The 20140-nt window shown below is 46.5% G+C and overlaps 5 protein-coding genes across 5 annotated transcripts; 2 read left to right on the top strand and 3 right to left on the bottom strand.

Annotated features, from left to right (window-relative positions):
* Positions 1–1107: 1107 nt before the first annotated feature.
* On the bottom strand, positions 1108–3551 carry INS49_000126 (uncharacterized protein; the record flags this gene model as incomplete). The annotated part of the gene is made up of 3 exons (XM_043160964.1): positions 1108–1113; positions 1993–2163; positions 2925–3551. The coding sequence occupies 3 exons, from the start codon at positions 3549–3551 to the stop codon at positions 1108–1110; spliced, it is 804 nt and encodes a 267-aa protein (XP_043029470.1).
* Positions 3552–6617: 3066 nt separating this feature from the next.
* On the bottom strand, positions 6618–8599 carry INS49_000127 (uncharacterized protein; the record flags this gene model as incomplete). The annotated part of the gene is made up of 6 exons (XM_043160965.1): positions 6618–6813; positions 6897–6926; positions 7011–7141; positions 7225–7539; positions 7624–8430; positions 8522–8599. The coding sequence occupies 6 exons, from the start codon at positions 8597–8599 to the stop codon at positions 6618–6620; spliced, it is 1557 nt and encodes a 518-aa protein (XP_043029471.1).
* Positions 8600–9394: 795 nt separating this feature from the next.
* Positions 9395–11144, top strand: INS49_000128 (uncharacterized protein; the record flags this gene model as incomplete). Its single annotated transcript, XM_043160966.1, has 3 exons — positions 9395–9834; positions 9895–10405; positions 10476–11144. The coding sequence occupies 3 exons, from the start codon at positions 9395–9397 to the stop codon at positions 11142–11144; spliced, it is 1620 nt and encodes a 539-aa protein (XP_043029472.1).
* Positions 11145–12520: 1376 nt separating this feature from the next.
* Positions 12521–13864, bottom strand: INS49_000129 (uncharacterized protein; the record flags this gene model as incomplete). Its single annotated transcript, XM_043160967.1, has 1 exon — positions 12521–13864. The coding sequence occupies one exon, from the start codon at positions 13862–13864 to the stop codon at positions 12521–12523; it is 1344 nt and encodes a 447-aa protein (XP_043029473.1).
* Positions 13865–14815: 951 nt separating this feature from the next.
* Positions 14816–16169, top strand: INS49_000130 (uncharacterized protein; the record flags this gene model as incomplete). The annotated part of the gene is made up of 3 exons (XM_043160968.1): positions 14816–15041; positions 15338–15643; positions 16123–16169. The coding sequence occupies 3 exons, from the start codon at positions 14816–14818 to the stop codon at positions 16167–16169; spliced, it is 579 nt and encodes a 192-aa protein (XP_043029474.1).
* Positions 16170–20140: the final 3971 nt, after the last annotated feature.

A 20140-nucleotide genomic window follows, 5' to 3' on the forward strand; every position in this document is an offset into this window, starting at 1 on the left:
CAGAATGTCGAATCAAGGCGCCCCTACCCATCAGCTGGCCATCCGAGAAGCCTTTGATCGCCTGACAGATCGGCAAAGGTTCTATGCTCACCATCTAGCCCAATCTGCTTGGTATGGCCGCCAGGATTATTATGCGTCAAGTCTCGCCGGAGTCAAACCGCATTTTCGACCTTATCATTGAGCTTTATCGGTCATGCTCTGGCCAGTGGGCCATCTTTGTTGATGAGGGATCTGTGTCAGAGGAAGAGCTCTCGGCCTGTCTTGACTACGCTGCCCTTTTTCTGAGCAATCTAGGAAATTATTTTGTAAGTAAAAGAGTATGACAACAGTGACGTCAGAAGGTTGAGTTATTGACGCAATGGAGGCGGATGGGGGTAGCAAAATCCTTCCAAGGGTCTCTGCAGAAACTCTCTAGGCTGGTCAAATCTCAACCAAAAGCTGCAGCCATACTCGACGAGCTTGCTGGATCCATCACTTCGACAGCACCCTCCAGTTCCGGGTTGCCCAGCAAGACTGCCCAAGCGAACTACTACCCGGGAAGCACGCCGGTGACTCGAGATGATGTCACCTTGGTCTCACAGACATTGAAAGTATACGGCATCGAGCTGGAGAATACTCGGGTCCAGAAGACAGTAGAAAGGGGAAGGTGTACGTTACAAGTCCTGCAAGCATCCACCATCGTTGGAGTCATCCAAGAGTGGGAAAATCTGGACAGGCATGGAACAACCGTCCGTGTCGAAGGTGGTGACCACGCTGGAGAGTTGTCAAAGACCTGTGTCTCGCTTCTAACAGCAAAAGAATACTCCGAAAATAACATACAGGCTAGGACAATTGTCACAAAATATAGGTTAGCCAGTGTACTACACACTGGCAGCTGCTTTTGCGCGTCACAGTTATGAGCCCGGTAATTTAGTGGTTTAATCCACACTCACCTAAGTTTGTGATAATATACTAACTAGCCTTATATTTACGCCCTATACATACTTTATTAAGCAAAAGATGCTAAAATACTATAAGTTAAGCGCAAGATAGCGCTAAGTTTAATCCCATACTGGATTATTTGCCTAACGGGCTTTTTTAGTCCGTAAAGGAACGTGCTCTTCACTCCTAAGCCTCTTTACGAACTGGGGGGTGTGTCACAAAATATAGGTTAGCCAGTGTACTGCACACTGGCAGCTGCTTTTGCGCGTCACAACAGTTGACAAGTACGTGGATAGCTTCAGGTCTGGAAGTCTTTTGGCATACCGAGACTCACAGAAACTTTGGGTCACGGATAAGTACCAGCTGTCGAGACGTTCATCGGTTGTGGAGCCCTACAGAGACCCCCACGCGTCCGAGGCGAGTGGCAGGGCATTGTCTGCATATCAGACCCAATTAAGAGCTCGCAACTGAAGCAACTGAAGCAATTGATGGAAAAGTCAGACACCTTTATACATCTTTTTCCTTGGCCTGTCCCTGAGTCGAATGATCATGAAAATTTGGTACCCGTCAAGGTTGAAAACAAGTTAGTCCATCAAGGTTGAAGTTATCTCAACCTAGGACGATACCGTTAAGGGACGATGGTAAAGATCCGTCGCCTCATAACTCAGGAGGCCTATACGAACACAAATTCTCAACAAGGACAAACATTTTAATGCTGCTATGCTAACCTTTTGAATCCCTAGCCATTTAAGTTCTGAAAAAGTCCATATGTATCTTGGGGCCAGTGTTTATGTACGTATATAAACTCAACACTGCCCTAGATTGTGGACTGATACATTCTAGCCTCCGTCCAAAGTCCCTCGTATCGTTCATGTACGTGCATCTCCCACGCGGATCACAGCTAGTCATTAATAGCCAATATATGATATGAGGGATGGTCATACAGTGCGTGTTATCCTGCGACTTTGTGATTGTAATTCTGTCTTTGCATAGCCACCAGTATAAGTCGAACAGATCAATGCATATCCTGTCTGTCGGAACAGTCTCAAGCTGATAAGATGATAATGTTACACCGATTCCGATGCAGTGAAATTCCTCGGGGTTGTGGGGCGAGGGGCGCCCGATGGCATCGAACTGCTCGAGCCTGAAAACGACATCTGTAGGCTCGATGTCGCTTTGCGACAACACGATACGCCATGGCGACATGAATTGGTCGCCGGGATACATCCTGCTCGGGTCGAACTGAGCATTGATAGCAACGTCGTTAGTTCCCTCCCGAACTCAATTGGTCTTTCGGACGCACAGAGATCGATGACTTCGAAAAAAAGCTTGGCCCTATCGCAGGTGTAGTCCGGGACGAGAGGGGGTGTTTTGTCCCTACTGGCAAGTAAAGCCTGGTAATCAGTTGCCACCGACAATAAGGCGAGAACTCGATCTCTTGAGTCCCAACAGTACCACTTCTTGTATTGTAGAAGAAGGCCTTCAAGGTTGGACTCCACTGCTTTGGAAGGAGCCCCAGCGTGATCTCGGGTCAACCGTCTGGCGAACAACATGCCCGCAGCAGTCTGACGGAGAGCCAGCCACAACAGACCTATAGCTTCTGCGGCAACCATGGGTTCAAAATTGTTGCTGTCGAACTCGAGTGCCTCACTTGGTACGAAAGATGCATGTCCTTGTGATTCGAACCCGAGGTGCCGCGATTGAGGAAAATTGGGGTCAACCATCACTTCAGGACGCCAGCTTTCATGACCTGGAAGGCGAGAAAAGGGCAGGAGAAAATAATATGAGGTGTTATAGCTGTAAAGTCGGAAAGGCCTTTCCAATGAAGTAGAATCTGCGTCTCTAATCCAGGTTCCCAAAAATTCATGACCCAAGCCGGGAAGGCCCGTCCATGGATCTGATGGTTTGAAACCGGGATCAAAGTCTGCACAGTGCCTGGGCTTGTGGTCTTTCATGTGCAGCAGCCATTCGGAGCACAGAGCAGCAAAAACTCTCCAACCAACATCTCGAGAGCCGCAGATTATCCTGATGTCCTTGGCTAGGAAGACTTCCTGGAGGATCCAGACGCGTTGCCAGTAGGGCCTAGTATAAAGCTTGAGAAGAGGCTTCCCGACTCGCTGCCTGTACACTTCTCTGACAATATTGTTGCGCTGCTCGTCCATGGTCCGACCACTTCCCTCAATTTCAAGCAACAAGTCCATGGCTTGGTCGCTGTTATCCGCAGCCTCGCCCAGCCAGACCTGGACATCGCGGGCTGATCTGTAGATATCTCCCATCATGGCCACCTGGTGACCCTTTTCAACGGGGTTCTCCTGGTCGATGCATATTGCATCTATCCATATGACACAGGTTGATTTGTCGTGTCGGATTCTTCGGAGAAAGTTGTGAAGATTGGGCCGGACCATGAACAACTGGCCGTCGAGTTCGATCTCTTGTCGCGGTTCCTCCAGACCCCAAGTGTAGGAGAGCGCGGTGTATGGCGGTGCTCTGTCGACTGGGTGGACTTCAGTGACACACCGAATCTGCATGCTGCCGAATCCCGGCAACAAGTTGAGGATGCGAATCAAGGCTTGCCCCTGGGACATAGGGAGGTACTTGTAGGCAGGTTGACGATCTGGCTCTAAGGCCATCATGGATATCTTGCACTGATGGTAACGCTCTGGGCAGGGTTCATATAGATTCTGTTATGTTCAGTCTGGATTGTGTTGACCTAGCATGAGCTTTTTGATCGCAGAACAACATGAATTTAAGTATTACATATGGTGCGGCGATATACTTGGTGTCAGCAAGAGAGAGCACTCAGGCACTACTGGAGTGCATCGGGCGCCAGGCAAGCATGTCAGATTAGGCCACTCTGCAGAAGGCATGCATGGTGGTATCTCTTAATATGAGGTTTGCCAGCGTGGGATTCGTTCATCCCCTCAGCCTGCTGCCAGGTAGCCCACCTTCTGATACTTATTGCCTTAATCATCTGTATTGTTCATATGATTCGTGGGTTCATTAGGTGGCCAAAATGCTGGCTTGCTCACCGTGACATGCAGCTCTTGTCATTGTCCAACGTCGGCTGCATCTGGGACACAATGATCTCGACCTTGGAATGAATGAATTTCATCACATGCAAGTAGGTCAACACAAAATTGAAGTAGTATTGGTTGAGAGTACAGCTGGGGAATCACAACATACATTGATCGGGGTGAGAACAGGCCAGGTTCTCGCCTTTCGCACCGGTGAGGCTCTACTTCGCCATTGATGTGCTAGGCCCTTTTTCTTTTTTGAATCCATGCCAAGAAATTGTTGAAGGATGGAAGGCTTGATCCGTTAATGGATTAAGCATTTGCTTTTTCCATAGTTTTAAGCCCTTGGTTTGTTTATATAGCGTGATTAACTGCTATATTCCCTTAAATTATGCTAATTTAAGAAAGGTCTTTTAAATTAAGTCCCTTATACTCAAGTTTATAAAGATTTTAAGTTTAAAGGCTAAAAAGTTTATAAATTTAAAAATTGCTTATTATATAAATATATTAATATAAGTATATTTAAGGTATATAATCTAAGTAAAGCATTTCATAAGTATTAGGGCTACTTTGGCATCCACTTTACTTAGTGGGATCCACCTAGCAAACTGGGGTGTGTGTTAAAGGATATAAGGCTTGATCCGCTGATGGATTAAGCGTTCGCTTTTTCCACAGAAATCTCAAGTGGAACTGCAAGCCTGCATGAGGGGAGCTCGATGCTCTTCACAGTTACACGCGGCGGAATCTTCTCCCGAGGTCTCATTTGGAGCATTACAAAGTCCTGCTCGGGTATCACAGCATGAATGAGTTGGTCAAGACTTGCTATCATGGAGTCAAAAATGCATTCCACTCATGCCCCTCCATTGGGGTGCAGATCGTTGTTCAGCCACGGTGCAGGTAGTTGCACTACAGAAGAATATCAGCAAGCAAAGACAATCAAGTTTTGCCACCTAGTAATTTCTGCTTGGACTGACTCTGAAATCCATGAGCTCATTCATTCACTTTTACGTTGTTTTCTTCAAGATCCTACCAAAACCTTGCAATGGTCCTGGACACCAGTGTTGCCTATCTGGTAAGTGTTGAACAAAAGCGACGCCGCTAATGCGGCACAATTACACATACCTATACTTCCACAGTAAGAGATACGGTACTATCCTTGACACCGTGAAGGCATTCGATACCGACTTCCCAGTGGCACATGTACCAGGAGTACAAAGAATAAACCTGCGCTTGGACGTGAAGAATGTCCAGGCCCATGAAATCATGCTAGACTCGACTCGCTGGGATGTAGATATCCACAGACTCTGCGTAGTTTATGCAGACCTTACCTTGACCCTCAGGTCGTGTGGTCCCCAAAAAGCAGATGCAAACGGAACATGGGAATCAGATTGAGCGTATTCTCGAGCATGCGTTCCCTCAGTACTCCCGGATTTAATCCTACGACTTAACTGTGAGATTGTTCTCCGACGTGCCGTGGGATCTTGGTACTCGTTATTTCGTCCAACATTCAGCTGCGGAGTAGAGATGCCGACTTTCCTAAGAATCCAGGTGTCTACGTGGATAGCCACGAGCAGCCTGCAACCATGCCCCCATGCTGATGTCTCCCGCGGTGGAGCAGAGACTGGACTCAGCCATGTTTTCCCAGCGCGGAAAGGATTACGATATTATCAAGTGAGTAATGGCCCCTCTTGGTACCTGTCCCCTGGGTTGAGTTTCATAAATTACTGCTGATTTCTTGAAGTGTATGGAGGCTGTTAGAGGCACCAAATGATGATTGACCTCTAGCAATCTGTTACTGGACGACCGTTGATCAGGAGAACAACATCCTACTCAGCGATAGGATCAGACGGGACAGAGTGGATGAGACTTCAATATTGCATCACAACGCGAACCACAAATGGTATTACATCAAGGATCAGACACTGGAAGACCTCTTGGTCTTTCGGAACACGGATTCGCTCGGACATCGTGCACGTGAGTTCAATATCTGCCCTCTCCACTTGAACGCTGAGTACCTAACACGACTAGGCGGGTTCCACTGTGCTGTCTTTAATCCACAGGCATCAGGGCCTCCCCGGCAAAGTGTTGAAGTTAGGCTGGTGGCTTTCAGACATCTCAAGTAACGTATTGACGCCTAAAATATTGAATGTAAGATACTGGGGGAAGAGAGAGGTTCTCTCAGATGTCAGAGCGAAGTTGACTAGCTACGACTTCAAGTCTCTGCAAACCTTTGGCCTAAGGATGATTGAGGAAGCAACTTGGTATGCAAGGCTCACACGTAGTGAAGGCGCTTAGAATAAGACTTAGGACCTTGGACCTCAGGGAAACCCTCTTCACAACCCTTAAATACACATACACAGAATTAATTTCCCTCAGCTTCTCTCCACAGAGCCAGATTTAAGTACGTTCTTCTCCAAGCCTTACCTTTCAGAAGTGCCGTTCAACAGACTGCCGCCGCCGTACAATTTGATGAGGATGGATCTGGTGGCCCAGTTTAGGGAGATCTCAGTTGACTAACAATCCGCTGTACCCGGACCGACCTCATAGAAAGAGAATCTGAAGATGAACAGACCATTCGCAATCCCCAACGGAAGCGCAATGGATGGGAGTCTGTCAGATGGCCATATCTTGAGTCCCTCAGAGTAGCCAGTCATTTGGATTATGGCATAACATCGCATCTTTTCACTCGCTGACCGTCGCAAGGGGCTGTTCCCGAGGGCTCGGACTAACACGCGTGAGGTAGCAGTTCAAAGGTATCCTCGCCCACAGCGCGTAGCTCCTTTGCCTTTCGATCCATCTATGGCTGTCTTCGGCAAGTCGCAGGTCGAAGTTGTAGATGAGGCGTGCTAGAATTATTCTCATCTCGACATAGGCCAAGCTGAGCGGTTGCGTTTTTGTTAGTGGCCACATAATCCACGAGAATAAAGCAGGACGAAGGGATTACATGGGTGAGATACGTACTTGCGTCCGATGCAATTTCTTGGGCCAACACTGAAGGTACCTTATGTCAGCACCTTACCGAGGAATTTTACGAGCGAGCGTAGCGAGCGATCGCAGCGAATTGTCACCACTCACCTAAAGGCTTGCAGGGCTTCCAGCTTATTCCCTGGTATTTCCTCCAGGAACCTCTCTGGCTTGAATGCCCACGGATCGTCCCAGTTCTCCGCGCTGTGGTTCATTGACCAGTGTTGGCACTCGACCATTGTCTTCCGAATCGTTAGCAGGTGCTAGATCATTGTGGTAATCCAGTGTAAGGAGGAAAGGCAGTCAGGCCAAGACTTCTGCTTACACCCTCGGGGACCCAATGATCTGTGATCATATCACCACCAGGGGGCACGACCCGCACCAGACTAGATGTCACCGGCGGATACAGCCTGAGTGCCTCGTTGAGGACTCCGAGCATATACGACAGCTTGTTGACGGAGCTTGCCGTGATCTCGCTCTCGCTCGCAAATGCCGACCGGACCTCATGCTTCAGCTTCTCCATCTTGTCCGGGTTTGTAAGCAACAGGTAGGTGCAGCCCGAGAGCAGCGTCGCTGTGGTCTCGCTACCAGCAAGCACGAGGATCTCAGCGTTGGCCGAGAGCTGCTCAAAAGACATTTTCTGGTGCACAAAACGGAGTAGCCGTCAGCGGGGTTCTCTTCTGGTCCGCACAGTGACAGCCGAGCAACAGAGATAATTACTTACCCATTCAGCTTGTTTCTTAACAATCCCCTCAAACAGATCATTCCTCTCCTGGGTCAAATTAAGCCTCGAGACAACCATTGCGTGCGTGTACTTGTGTAGCTGTTTTATGCTCTTGCTCCCAACAAAGCGGAAGAACAGCTGGACAAAAGCATTCAACCCCACGTATATCATGCCCGACATGGTGGCGCCGTACTTGATGCTCGCCAGCATGGAGTGGACCCAGGGGTTGTACCGGAACTGGTCGAGGCAGCCGAACGAGAGACCAAAGACCAGATCGCCGACGACGTCAAAGGTCGTCCAGTTGTACCAAGCCTCAATGTTTAGCGGCTTCCCCTCTTTGCAGCGGTCCTTCAGCCCAATCATCAACTTGTCGACGTACTCCATGATCAGCGGCTCCTGCGACCGGATGGAGGCGTCGCTGAAGCCGTGGCTCAGCGCCCTTCTCAGGCGCTGGTGCTCCTCCTTGTCCGAGTTGACGATCGTGGAGGGGAGGGCATCAATCGGGGACGAGGTGACGCGCGACTTGGACATCTCCAGCCGGTGGTTGCCATCTTTCTCGCCCCCGGTGCGGTGGCCATAGATGTCCTTCCACGCCCTAGGGTCGGTGAAGGAGAGGTGGTTCGGCCCGATGCGCACCACGGGCCCATACTTCTCGTGCTGCCGATGCGTGTAGAACGCCTGCACCCCGACGGACTGGCGGAGAGCCCACGGCCATGGCGTTGCTCGGGACAGCAGAGGCCCCGGGATGGCGCGCAGCGGGTGGAAGAAGAGGTTGTAGATGATGAGGCCCAGTTGATGGGTCAGGATCTGCATGTGCTTTGCTCAGCCTGGTTACACAGAATATCTACTTTGTCTACCAACGGGAATCTTGGATATGCTGAGGGTGGTCAGATCTCACCGCGCCAAGGATCACAACGACAACTGTCCCTGCACCGACGGGGGACCCTGCATCCACGATACTGTTTAGGATAGCCATGCTGTCGTCTGTATCCTCCCTGGGTCGGTTTGAAGATGATATTCAGGACACTGATCTTGAATTTGTAGGTCATGAGGGTGGCAAGGAACGGGTTCAAAAGGATGTCCGACGACCTCCAACGTCAAGGATCTTGTGCGGGGCATCTTGACGAGAAAGCAACAGACACACTGCAGAATGAAACGCTGCGTCAAAGATCGGCCGCAGCGGAAACGTGCCTCCCGACGAGCTTAAAACATAATACTTTACCTCTGCTCTAATTTTAACAGCCTGCCACATATATTAAGTTAAACCTATCAACTACTCTTCACGCAATCTCATCAATCCCGGACAGAGTTGTAAATATTGACTTAGAATCATGGGGTCGGGGCCCAGAACAGGAGAACAAAAAGCACATTATACGCTCCCGCACTGGAGGTTTGGCGAGGTTGCATTTCAATGCAGACTGCCCCCATGCTGTCATCGATTGGTCCAAACCTGACGCACGATCACGCCCCATGTTGCCGTTACGCGGAGGCAGCTGAAAGGGTAGCGGCCGTTGGGCTGCTTCTGTCAGCCCTAGCATGGCAGGACAGTTGCCTCACTTGGACTGCGCCCGCCGATCTCCGGTGGCCTCCCTCTTGGAAAAGCTCCCCAGTTTGTTCCTCGCGACTTCGTATGAACATTCCGAAAGCACAAGCGAGCTCGACCGTAACCCTTGGCATGGTGATGTGGAGGATGTCATACAGCCACCCGGCTCCTCGTGGTTGTGTGACTATTCCTGGGCGCTCTTGTCGTTGAAACTCCGTATTCGCAATCATGGATCCCTTGTCAATCATAAGCCTCACAGGCAACATCGCCCAGTTTATCTCCCTCGGCTACGGGATAGTGTCGACATCCCGGGAGATATACCACTCGGGAACCGGCACAAGCGAGAAGATCCAAACCTGCACGCTGCTGGTGGAGGACATGAGGCGGTCGATAAGGACCATATCCAAGCACCCCGTGCTGGCGGAGCCGCCGGGCGAGGACACCAAGATCCTGCACGCGATCGTCGACGAGTGCGACAGGCTGGCCGCGAAGCTCCTGGCGGAGCTCGACACCCTGCGCGTGAACCGCAAGGCCGTCTCGCGGCACATCGAGGCCCTGCGGGTGTCCGGGACGATGTGGTGGAAGAAGAAGGACATTGACGATGTCCTGTCGAGGCTCGCCATGCTGGAGGCGCGCCTGAGGGCCTGGTGGGACGTTGCCTTGCCGCTGTGAGGCCCTCATTATGTGTGCCTGATACCTACGTATGCCCCCTGCTGACCACCGTGCAGGCCGAAAGAGGAAGACCTCTCAAATCAGCTCCAAGAAATTAGAGCTGGATTGTCTGTAGACCAAATCATGGAGAAGCGGCGTGGGAATGATGCGAGGGAAGCAGCCAGGCGTCCTTCCTTGATTCAGTCGGACCTCAACCTGCTTAGGGACACGGCAGAGAAACTCAACACGCCTGAGCGTCTGCTAAGTGTGGAACGCAGAGTACAGAGTTCCCACAGCGCCTTGAGGGAGGATGAAAAGCTGGTAGAGCCACAGGCTCTCGACGCAGAGGCTCAAAAGAAGGTCATGGAGGAGGCGGCGGCAAGCCTGGAAGCCTATGCCAGGCAGGCAGAACGCGTGAGGAGGCAGCATCGTGTCCTGAAGACACTGGTATTCCAAAGCCTCTGGACGCGGCACGAAAGAATAGAGGATGCGTACGTGGAGACTCTGCAATGGGTTTGGGACAGCCCGATCACGAAGTTTGGCAACTGGCTTGAGAAGGGCGAGGGTGTCTATTGGATCGAGGGCCTGGTGAGAACAAGCTCCACGATCCCCGTTCGCGCTCGTCAACAGTGCCACTAACTCAGAAGTCCACACGCAGGCTGGGAGTGGCAAGTCGACCATGATGAAGTACATATCATCACACCCATCAACAACTATCTACCTGAGGAGGTGGGCCAGTGCCATGAAGTTCAAGATGGGTTGGGACCCCAAGGAGGAGCCCGAGCTGCTCGTCGCGAGCCATTACTTCTGGTATGCCGGGACCGAGATGCAGAAGTCCCACAGGGGTCTCCTGCAGACGCTCCTCTTCCACGTCCTACGGACGTCCCTCGAGGTGCAGAGCGCCATCTGCCCGGACCGCCTGTCCAGCCAGCCCTGGAGCCTGCGCGAGCTCAAGGACATCATCCACGAGCTCAAGAGGGCGGACCTGCGCTGCTGCGTGTGCTTCTTCATCGACGGGCTGGACGAGTACCTGGGCGACGAGGAGGAGATCATCGAGGTGGTCAAGGACCTCGCCGCCTGCCCCTGGATCAAGGTGTGCGCGTCGAGCCGCCCGTGGCCGGCCTTCTTTGCCGAGTGGAACTCGAGCCCGCTCACGTTCAAGATGCAGGAGTACACCAAGAGGGACATGGCCAGGTTCGTCCACGGGTCCGCAAGGTGTAGGTCCACGGCCGACGGGACGGGGGCTGAAGTCGTGGGTGGTTTCTATCTTTGGCATGTCAGAAGCATAGGACGTTTGCAGCTAGACCCCATCGCACAGGGGGACTAAACGGTGAGAAACTGGGACCTGCTGCATTAGAAACTCTCAGATGTGTCACCCACACCTGCTCATGTCGCCACACATGTGCCCCGGCCGGCTGTATGAGAGCCAGGGCGTCAACCAACTCCGTCACATCCACTGGGATCTGTAGTATGATGGGGTGGGAAGTCCGCAGCCATCAATGTAATTAGGTTAAGTAGATGGGGTTCTCCAGCTTATCAAGGGAGAGGAAGGGGGAAGGCACGAGGTAGAGCCACTAGTAAATATCTATAATAAGCAGCCTATTTAATAATTGTGTAGTAAGTAGAGACAGTACCTTCTAAATAGAGGCCGCCGATTGGGGAGCAACTTTCTTCGAAAACCAAGACTTTCAGTAACCAGCGTCAGGCTTCACAGACACAGAACTGGCGACTTGTCGAGCTCACAAGCCTCTACTAGTAGGAAGGAGTTACCAAAGAGTGACCTGGTTGCGAAGTCCAGGAAAACCAGCCGGTGTGCTACGCTGACCAGGGGCAGCTGATGACGCGAGGTTTCCGAAAGCCAGAGCGGCTGCATGTTGCCCGCGGCTGGATGAGTACAGAATGGCGTGATGCTCGAATGGCCATCACGCCGGTCAGCTTATACGACATGTATGTAATCAGGAAGATGCTCCTCACCGATTAATGAGGGCGCACAAACGGAAAGTCTTGGAAATGGAGTGTAAAGAACTCCCTTGGTGACTGTTTTCATGCGCATATGCTTTCATGTGACGGCTACTGGGATTGATACCTTGCTTCCCTTCGAGCAGCATTTCAGTTGGTAATAGATTAGCCTCGGATTATCAAATGGTTCGATACAGGCCTGAGTAAAAATGGGAGATCCCTGCTTAATAACCAGATATCTAGGAATCAAGATCTGAGTAATGTCACAAGAAGCTTAAGTTAGCCGCCCCTTCCTCCCTGCTCCATTTCGTCTGCCTCCAATGTTGATTACTTCACCTCGAAGGTCTATGGATTATTCAGCAATTAAAGCCCTGCGTATACGCAGACCTGGTAGTATGAGAACTTCGTCAATACTGCGTCTAATTTTGTAGTGTTATCTGTTCCCCCCCCCCCCCCTCTTGCTTCACAGTTGATGGCACGTGGGACACAATTCCGTCGGGTCTCGAGGCGGACATGTCACCACAATGAAACATTTCAGCACCGGCCTAAATTTGAGAGTTCCTATTTGATACGGGCAGTCGTTGGTAAGGTTGGATATTTCACTCGTATTCGTCCGGATGAGCATAGATACGTCACACGACCAAAACGGTGAGGAAACGCTCGAACAAGTACCGGCACACGGAATCAGTATTTGTCTAGGCTCGTGGGGCCTACACCGTGCTCCACCAAGTCTGCCCCCTCCTACTAAGACTTGAACAGCTTGCCTCCTTTCCACACATGAGTCACGTTGCTTGAATCCGTGAGCACTTCGATATCGTCGAGGGGGTTCTTGGAAACCGCAATGAAATCAGCATCAAAGCCCTCCTTCAGCTGTCCTGCCTTGGGACCCTGCCGGCCGAGGGTCTCGGGCGGCGTGGCAGTGGCAGCCTCGATGGCCTGCAACGGCGTCATGCCAGCGACCTTCATCCAGTGCAACTCCTTCGCGTTGCGGCCGTGGGCAAGGGGGCTCTGCCGGTCGCTGCTGTAGGTGTCTGTGCCGAGCGCGATACGGACTCCTTCAGCGACAGCGAACTTGAAGCTGTCCCTGCTGAGTTGGGCTATCCGGTGGAGCTTTTTCAGGATCACCGGCGGGAGGTCCTCAGACCCCGCGGCGAGGCTTTCGACGATGTGGCGGGTGGGCACCAGGATGGCCCCCTTCTCCTTCATGAGGTCCGCGACCTCCTTGTCCAGGTACATTCCGTGCTCAATGCTCTTCACCCCGGCGTGCAGGGCGTTGATGATCCCGGGCTTCCCGATCGCGTGGGACGCCACCACCCTGCCGCTCCTCGCTGCCTCCTGCACGATTGCCTCGAGCTCCGCGGGCGAGAACTGCGTGTCCTCGGGCTGGTCGTTGATGCTCAGGACACCGCCGCTGCTGCAGATCTTGATGACCTTTGCGCCGTTCCGAACAACTGACCTCGTCATCTTGACGCACTCGTCCACGCCGTCGCACAGAGCGATTCCGTTGCTGCCGTCGTTCTCGCCTCTGACCAACCCCAGGGGGCAGTCGTGTTGGTCGCCATGGCCGCCAGTGATACTAAGTGCGCACAGAGAAGAGTAAACGGTAGGTCCCACGATGGCGCCTTTGTCGATGACAGGTTGGAGGTAGCCTGCCATTCCGCCCAGCTCCCGAACAGATGTAAACCCGGCCATAAGAGTGGACCGGAGGTCGTCCACAGTTACGGCACCAACTTGGAACTGAGTGCCTGGCATGAAGGGCTTGACTGAATCCTCTAATCCGCTCACGACGTTGGCTCCCCCGAAATGCGTGTGGACATCCCACAGACCAGGCATTAGCGCGCCGGAGTGCTTCGTGAAGGATACCTGGCTGTACTTGGAGGGGAGATCGGCGTGGGCTCCGACCCAGATGATAACCCCTTCTGAGACTGAGACTACGATCCCGCCATTGGAAATGGGTTCGCCGCGCCCGGGGATCAGGACGTCAGCACGAACACCGAATAGGTCTTTTGAGTCTGGACCTCCGCCCATGGTGTTGTCGGCGTCGTTGATCGGTGTCTCTTGCCCAGTCGGTCTGTAGGGTATTCTCATGTTGGGAGGCAGTTCTATCGCACTATGAAGGGCCGAAAAAGATAGTACGAGGAGAACTTGAATGTGTAAGAGACCGTAGGATGAGGTACGCAATATCTTTTATGTACGCGTATCAGTGCATATACAAGTGTGATCACTGCATCATTACGGGTAAACCTTCACTCCGCACACTGAATTGGCGTGTGTGATAGGCTTAGGCGCCCACTACCGTGTTGACCTTCCAAAGGCGGGTAAGTTCTGATCCTCACATCCTCCGCCGGCAGACAGGCCGAGAACGGCACCGAGGAGTAGGGCCTCTCAAGATTGTCCCAGCCGCTGCACGTACTTGGCCTGTCTTTATACACCAAATTTCTTCATGTATTTGCATGATTGATACCGTGCAATTGACCATGAGAAAGAATATGAAGGAGGAGAAAGAAACGAATCCTTACCATCTCCGTTGTATACCACTCCCCGTCTGTGAAGAATGCTGGAGTCTGAGTTAACGCATGCTTATCCTTCTAATGAAGCAGAGGCAAACACTTGCGCTCGTACCCCTTCATTTTTACCGGGGCTTACAGGTATATCCCTTACTTGGGAGTGAACACAGGCCTCTGCAGATCAATTTGAGCTATTCCCCATTGAAATGCATAATGCAGTAGTCAGCACTCCTGCATGCGCACAGTATTCCTCGGTAAGCTTAGCCAATATGCAGGTAAACAGGCGGGGCCAACACATCACCTCCGCAACGAGAACTTCTCCAGCTGCATCAAAGGAACCGGAGCCAATGCAGCAAGCGGTTTTCATGTGCGGTCGCCCACTATGGAAGCCCTTGCAGCGATCAGATTGGCCAGCAATGTGGCAGAATTTGTTGAATGTGCAGTTCAATTCACCAAGCTCGCCCACAAATTTGCCTCGAGCGATAGTGGGCCCATCGGCGAGCATGAAGGCATCGTTGCCATCACAAATAGTATGGCCGAGGCAATGAAGGAGATCAACCAGGACAACACAGACGCAGCACTGAACAGTCTTGCAAGCCAATGCCTGACTGTCGCCGCCAATGTGCAGAACATCGTCAACGAGCTGTCGAAGAAACCAGAAGATAGCTTCATCAGCAGCCTTCACAACTTGAAGGCTGGGAGGACGGTATACAAGCAAAAGGAGATCCAGGAGCTATCGGACTTGCTCTCGAACACGGGTGCTCAAGTCTCTCACCACTTGTTAAAGTTGATACGGTCAGTTCCTGCTTCATGGCGGCAGATGGGTTGGCGCTGACTTCGGATGCAATGAAAAGCGCGCAGCAGCTTTCAATTGGGAAAGCACTGGATACCTTGGTGTCACCAAACGAGGATTACCGCGAGCGTTTTACGAATTCCTTGGAGTTGACTGTTAATATTCTCGATGGAGTCTCCCAGAAACTTGACAGCAGACAAAAAAAGCCAGGTCCAGGTCATAAAGGCCCGTCAGATATTAGCATTTCTTTGACACCATCAGGTCTGGGAGCCGCGGCCCGAGACCACATTACTCCGTATATTATGGATGTAGAGAAGCTCATCAGTGAGAAACGACAGTCGATATTACGGAGCCTGTACTATGAGCAACTGAGGGAGAGAGAGTTCGCCATCACGGATGCTCATACGAAAACGTTTCAGTGGGTGTTTGGCGACAACACAACCTTCAAATTCCGTGAGTGGCTCCGGGAACAGAACGGGGTCTACTGGATCACCGGCAAGGCAGGATCGGGGAAGTCGACCTTGATGAAGTTCATTATCGAGCAGTATGCTACGAGCATAGCTTTGCGTGAGTGGGCAGGCGGCGATGATCTGATCATCGCAAAGCACTTTTTCTGGAGCCCGGGAACGGCGATTCAGAAATCCCAGGAAGGCTTGTTCCGGGATCTACTATTCCAGGTTCTCAGCCAACGCCCAGAAATAATCGACAAGGTCTGCGCAGAAAGACTCCATACCTCTTACGCCGAGGGCTTTGGTCCTTGGAATCGCCGTCAGCTTTTGCGGGCGCTGGACAATATCGGAGCGATAAAGAATCCCAAATTCAAGGCTTGTCTTTTCATAGATGGTCTTGACGAGTACCAAGGAGATCATGCGGAACTTGTGCAAGTAATCCAGAGAATCGCCAGCCACCACCATCTGAAGATATGCGCCTCGAGCAGACCTTGGCTGGGCTTCATGGACGCTTTCGACAGCTCTCCGTGGAAGCTGTACGTGCATGACCTGACACAACAGGATATGTACCATTTTGTCAGAGACACTCTTTGCGAGGACTCCCGGTTCAAAAGGCTTCAGTCAAGCTACAGATCCGCGACTAACGTCCCCGGCCCAGATTCGGCCCACCCCCTGATTCGGCCCGGCCCACATGCGCATACGCGCATGCACGCATCTAAACCCACCCTATAAACACTCCTTAATATCTTTACAAGGGATTTTCTTTAATTACTAAACTTTTCCTTAATATTAATTTAGTTATTATAAAGATATATTTTAAAGATAATATAGTAAATGCCATTATTATTATTATTAAGGGTATGGGAAAATAAAAGGCTTTTAAAACTTAATATATACCTTATATAATACTTTAAAAATATCTTTTTAATATATAAAGTTATTATAATGCCGCCCTTTCTTAAAGACTTTTTTTTAATTATTAAGAAAATTAATTAATTATATTCTTAATTAATTAAAGTGCTTTAAGGTTAACATTAACTTAATATAAAATAAAGGCTTTGATAGTGTGGTTATGGACGTGCCATAGGGGGACAGCAGCACTGGGCACGATAGGCACTATGGGCAATTGGCACTAGAGCACCGGCAGGCAAGGGTCACGTGCGGCAGCACGTGACCACCCCTAGATAGTCTATAACCAGAAGGAGGTTCTGCAGCCTATGGCCGCAACCCTCCTTCCTTCTATATAGCCAATTTAAATACAACCAGTCTGCTATTAACCAACGTACATTAACCCAACCAACAGGTAGCTTAATTAACCTTTTTAAATAAAAATTATGCTTTTTTTAAAAGGAAATAGCTTAAAGCCTTTTTCTTTTATTATATTATACTTTAAAATTAAAAGAATTAATATATAAAGGTTATTAATTTTTAATTAATAATTAAAAAGAATATTAAGTTATAATTTGCCTTTTTTAAATTACTTATTATAAAGGAAATTAAATTAAAGAATTATTAAAATATTAATAAGAGAGGGTTAATAAAGGGTTGCTTTAAGAATGCCTTAATAATTAGCTATTTAAATAATAACCCTTTTTTGCAAAAAAACTTTAATTTAAAAGCATAAACCTTTTTTATAAAGTATATCTTTATTATTAATAAGTTTCTTATACCTTTTATTATTTTTAAGGGACTTAATATATAATAATAATGATTTCTTATTATTTTTAAGAATTATAATAGCTAATAATTTATAATAATAAAAAAAAGGTAAATAAAAAAGAAAATAATAATTAAATAGCTTAAAAGAGTATTTATTCTTTAAATTACCCTTATAAACCCTTTTAATTAATATTTATTAATTATAAATAAGTATTATATATATATAATTATTGTGATGGGCTTGGGCTATTGCCCAAGCCTTATATAGTGTAGCTAGATAATCCAAGGGAGCTTAGATTATTACATACCTTTTGGCTTAATTAAAAGGTTGCTGCTTTGCAGCTTATGGAAGAAGGCGCTAGCCAGCCTATAGCCCCCCTAAGGCTAGCCCATAATAAATAATCTAAGCTTTAGGGTTAAGGGTTTAAGTTATGTTTGCTGTAAGTAAATATAGGTACCCTTTTCATGAAGAAGAACCTTGGCTTAAAAGGCGATATTGTGAGTAAGCCTTAGGGGTAATTATACCACTATATTAAGGGGGTCCTAAGGGAAGGGGCTATATAATGGGCTTAGGCTATTGCTCAAGCCTTATATAGTGTAGCTAAATAATCCAAGGGAGCTTGAATTATTACGTATCTTTTGGCCTAGTTAAAAAGTTACTGCTTTGCAGCTTATAAAAAAAGGCGCTAGCCAGCCTATAGCCCCCCTGGGGCCAGCTCATAACAATTATTAACTTTATATAAAAGTGCTTTTTATATTAAATATATATAATCTTTTTACTTATATATACTTTTTATAACGTGGTTTATTAAGTAATGGTTAATATTAAATAATAATTAATTTTTTTAATTTTAATTAAGTTTCATTAACCTTAATACTTGCCTAGTGTAAAAGAATTAATTAAATTTAATATTAATTAATGTTAATTGCTTTTAATTGCTTATTTTTAATTAATGTTATGGGCTGGCCCCAAAGGGGCTGCAGGCTGGCTAGCGCCTTTTCCCATAAGCTGTAAAGCAGTAACCAATTAAGCCAAAAGGTACGTAATAATCTAAGCTCCCTTAGATTACCTAGCCAGCCATTATAAAGCTTGGGCTTCTAGCCCAAGCCCATTACATAGCCCCCTTCCCTAACTACTAGTAGCGCACAATTACCCCTAAGGCTTACCCATAATATTGCCTTTTCAAGCCAAGGTTCTTCTTTATAAAAAGGGTATTTATATATTGCGGTAAATATAACTTAAACATTTAACCCTAAAGCTTAAATTATTTATTATGAGCTAACCCTAAAGGGGTTGCAAGCTAGCTAGCATCTTCTCCCATAAGCTGCAAAGCAGCAATTAATTAAGCTAAAAGGTACATAATAATCCAAGCTCCCTTGGATTACCTAGCCAGCCATTATAAGGCTTGGGCTTCCAGCCCAAGCTTATTACAATTAATTTTATTAATTTAAAGGGGTTAGCATGGTTATAATATTAATTTAAATAGGCTAACTTTTAATGAAAAATATATACTTTGCATTAAATAATATTAACTTTACCATTAAAAACATAATTTACTATAAATTATAAAAATAAATATATTTATATTAATTAATATTAATTAAGCTAGATTTGCTATAATATAATTAAAATTTAATTAATTAAATCCTTTTTTATCTTTTTTATAAGTTCTTATATTATGCTTAGTTTTATTATAATTGCTATATTATCTTTTAATTAATTTATCATAAATTAACTCCTTAGCGCTACTACTTATTTTATTAATTGATTGCTTCCCTTTTTATTTCTTTTAAATAAAAGCTTAAAATTTCTTAATAATAAGTATTTCTTTAAGCTGCATTTAAGTTCTTTTAGCCCTTTAATGTTTTATAAATGCTATATTAGCCTTTTTAAAAGTATAAACTTAATCCTTTAAGATAATAAGCTTATACGCTATTATTTATGCATTTTTCGCTATTTAGTTAATAGTATTTATAATTAATATAGGGGAGTTTTTTTAATAGGTGAAAATCTTGCCCTTAATAAAACTTAATTATTAAATAATTTATTAAGTATTTAATAAAGTTTAAAACTTTTATTTTTATAAAGAAATAAAAAGGGATTATATTAATGTTTATAAGTGGATATTAAGCTTAGAAATTATAAAGTTAGAGTTTTAAGGAGAAATTTTAGCTTTTTTAAATATAAACTTAATGTTATTTTTTATAAAAATCTTATTATAGGCTACCTTAAATATAAGAAAGAATTTGAATTTAATAATATAGTTAATAAAGGCTTAAATGAAAAGATTAATTTCGTTATTATTTATATGCTTTAAAGGTAAATATAATGTAATATTTAATGGCTAAAGTAAGTAAAATAAATATAGCAATATGCTAATAATAATAATTTTATTATCTTTATAATATTAATTAAACTTAATTAATATATAATAAAAACAAGCTACCCAAACAATAAGGGATAGATTTTATTAAACCCTTTTAAGGATAACTTAAGGAGGAGCTTTAATATAATAAAAAGGAAAGATAGGAATAAAAAAAAATTAAAAAAAGGGAAAAGATAAATATTTTAAAAATTCTTAAAAATAAGAAAAGCTTAATTAAAGTACTAAATATATAAGAAAAGAAAAGAGTTAATTTCTTAAAAGAATATTTAAAATAAATATAAAAGCTAGCTTTTTATAATTAATTAAAATTTAGTATAATATTATTTTTATATAATTCCTTATATCTATTAATATACTCTTTTTTAAGTACTTTATAATAAGTATTATAAAAACTGCTAAAATAAAACTTTACTATCTTTAATTAAGCCTTTAGGTTTTAAAATTTACTTTATTATAATTTTAATTATTATTACTATTTTTAATTCTTTGCTTACTTATCTTATTATAACTTTTATACTTTTATAAAAGCTTTAAATATTCTTAAGATTTATTTAGTAGTATATTTATTA

The sequence above is a fragment of the Diaporthe citri genome (genome assembly GCF_014595645.1).
Source record: "Diaporthe citri strain NFHF-8-4 chromosome Unknown scaffold_1, whole genome shotgun sequence".
In the NCBI taxonomy this organism is placed as follows: Eukaryota; Fungi; Ascomycota; class Sordariomycetes; order Diaporthales; family Diaporthaceae; genus Diaporthe; species Diaporthe citri.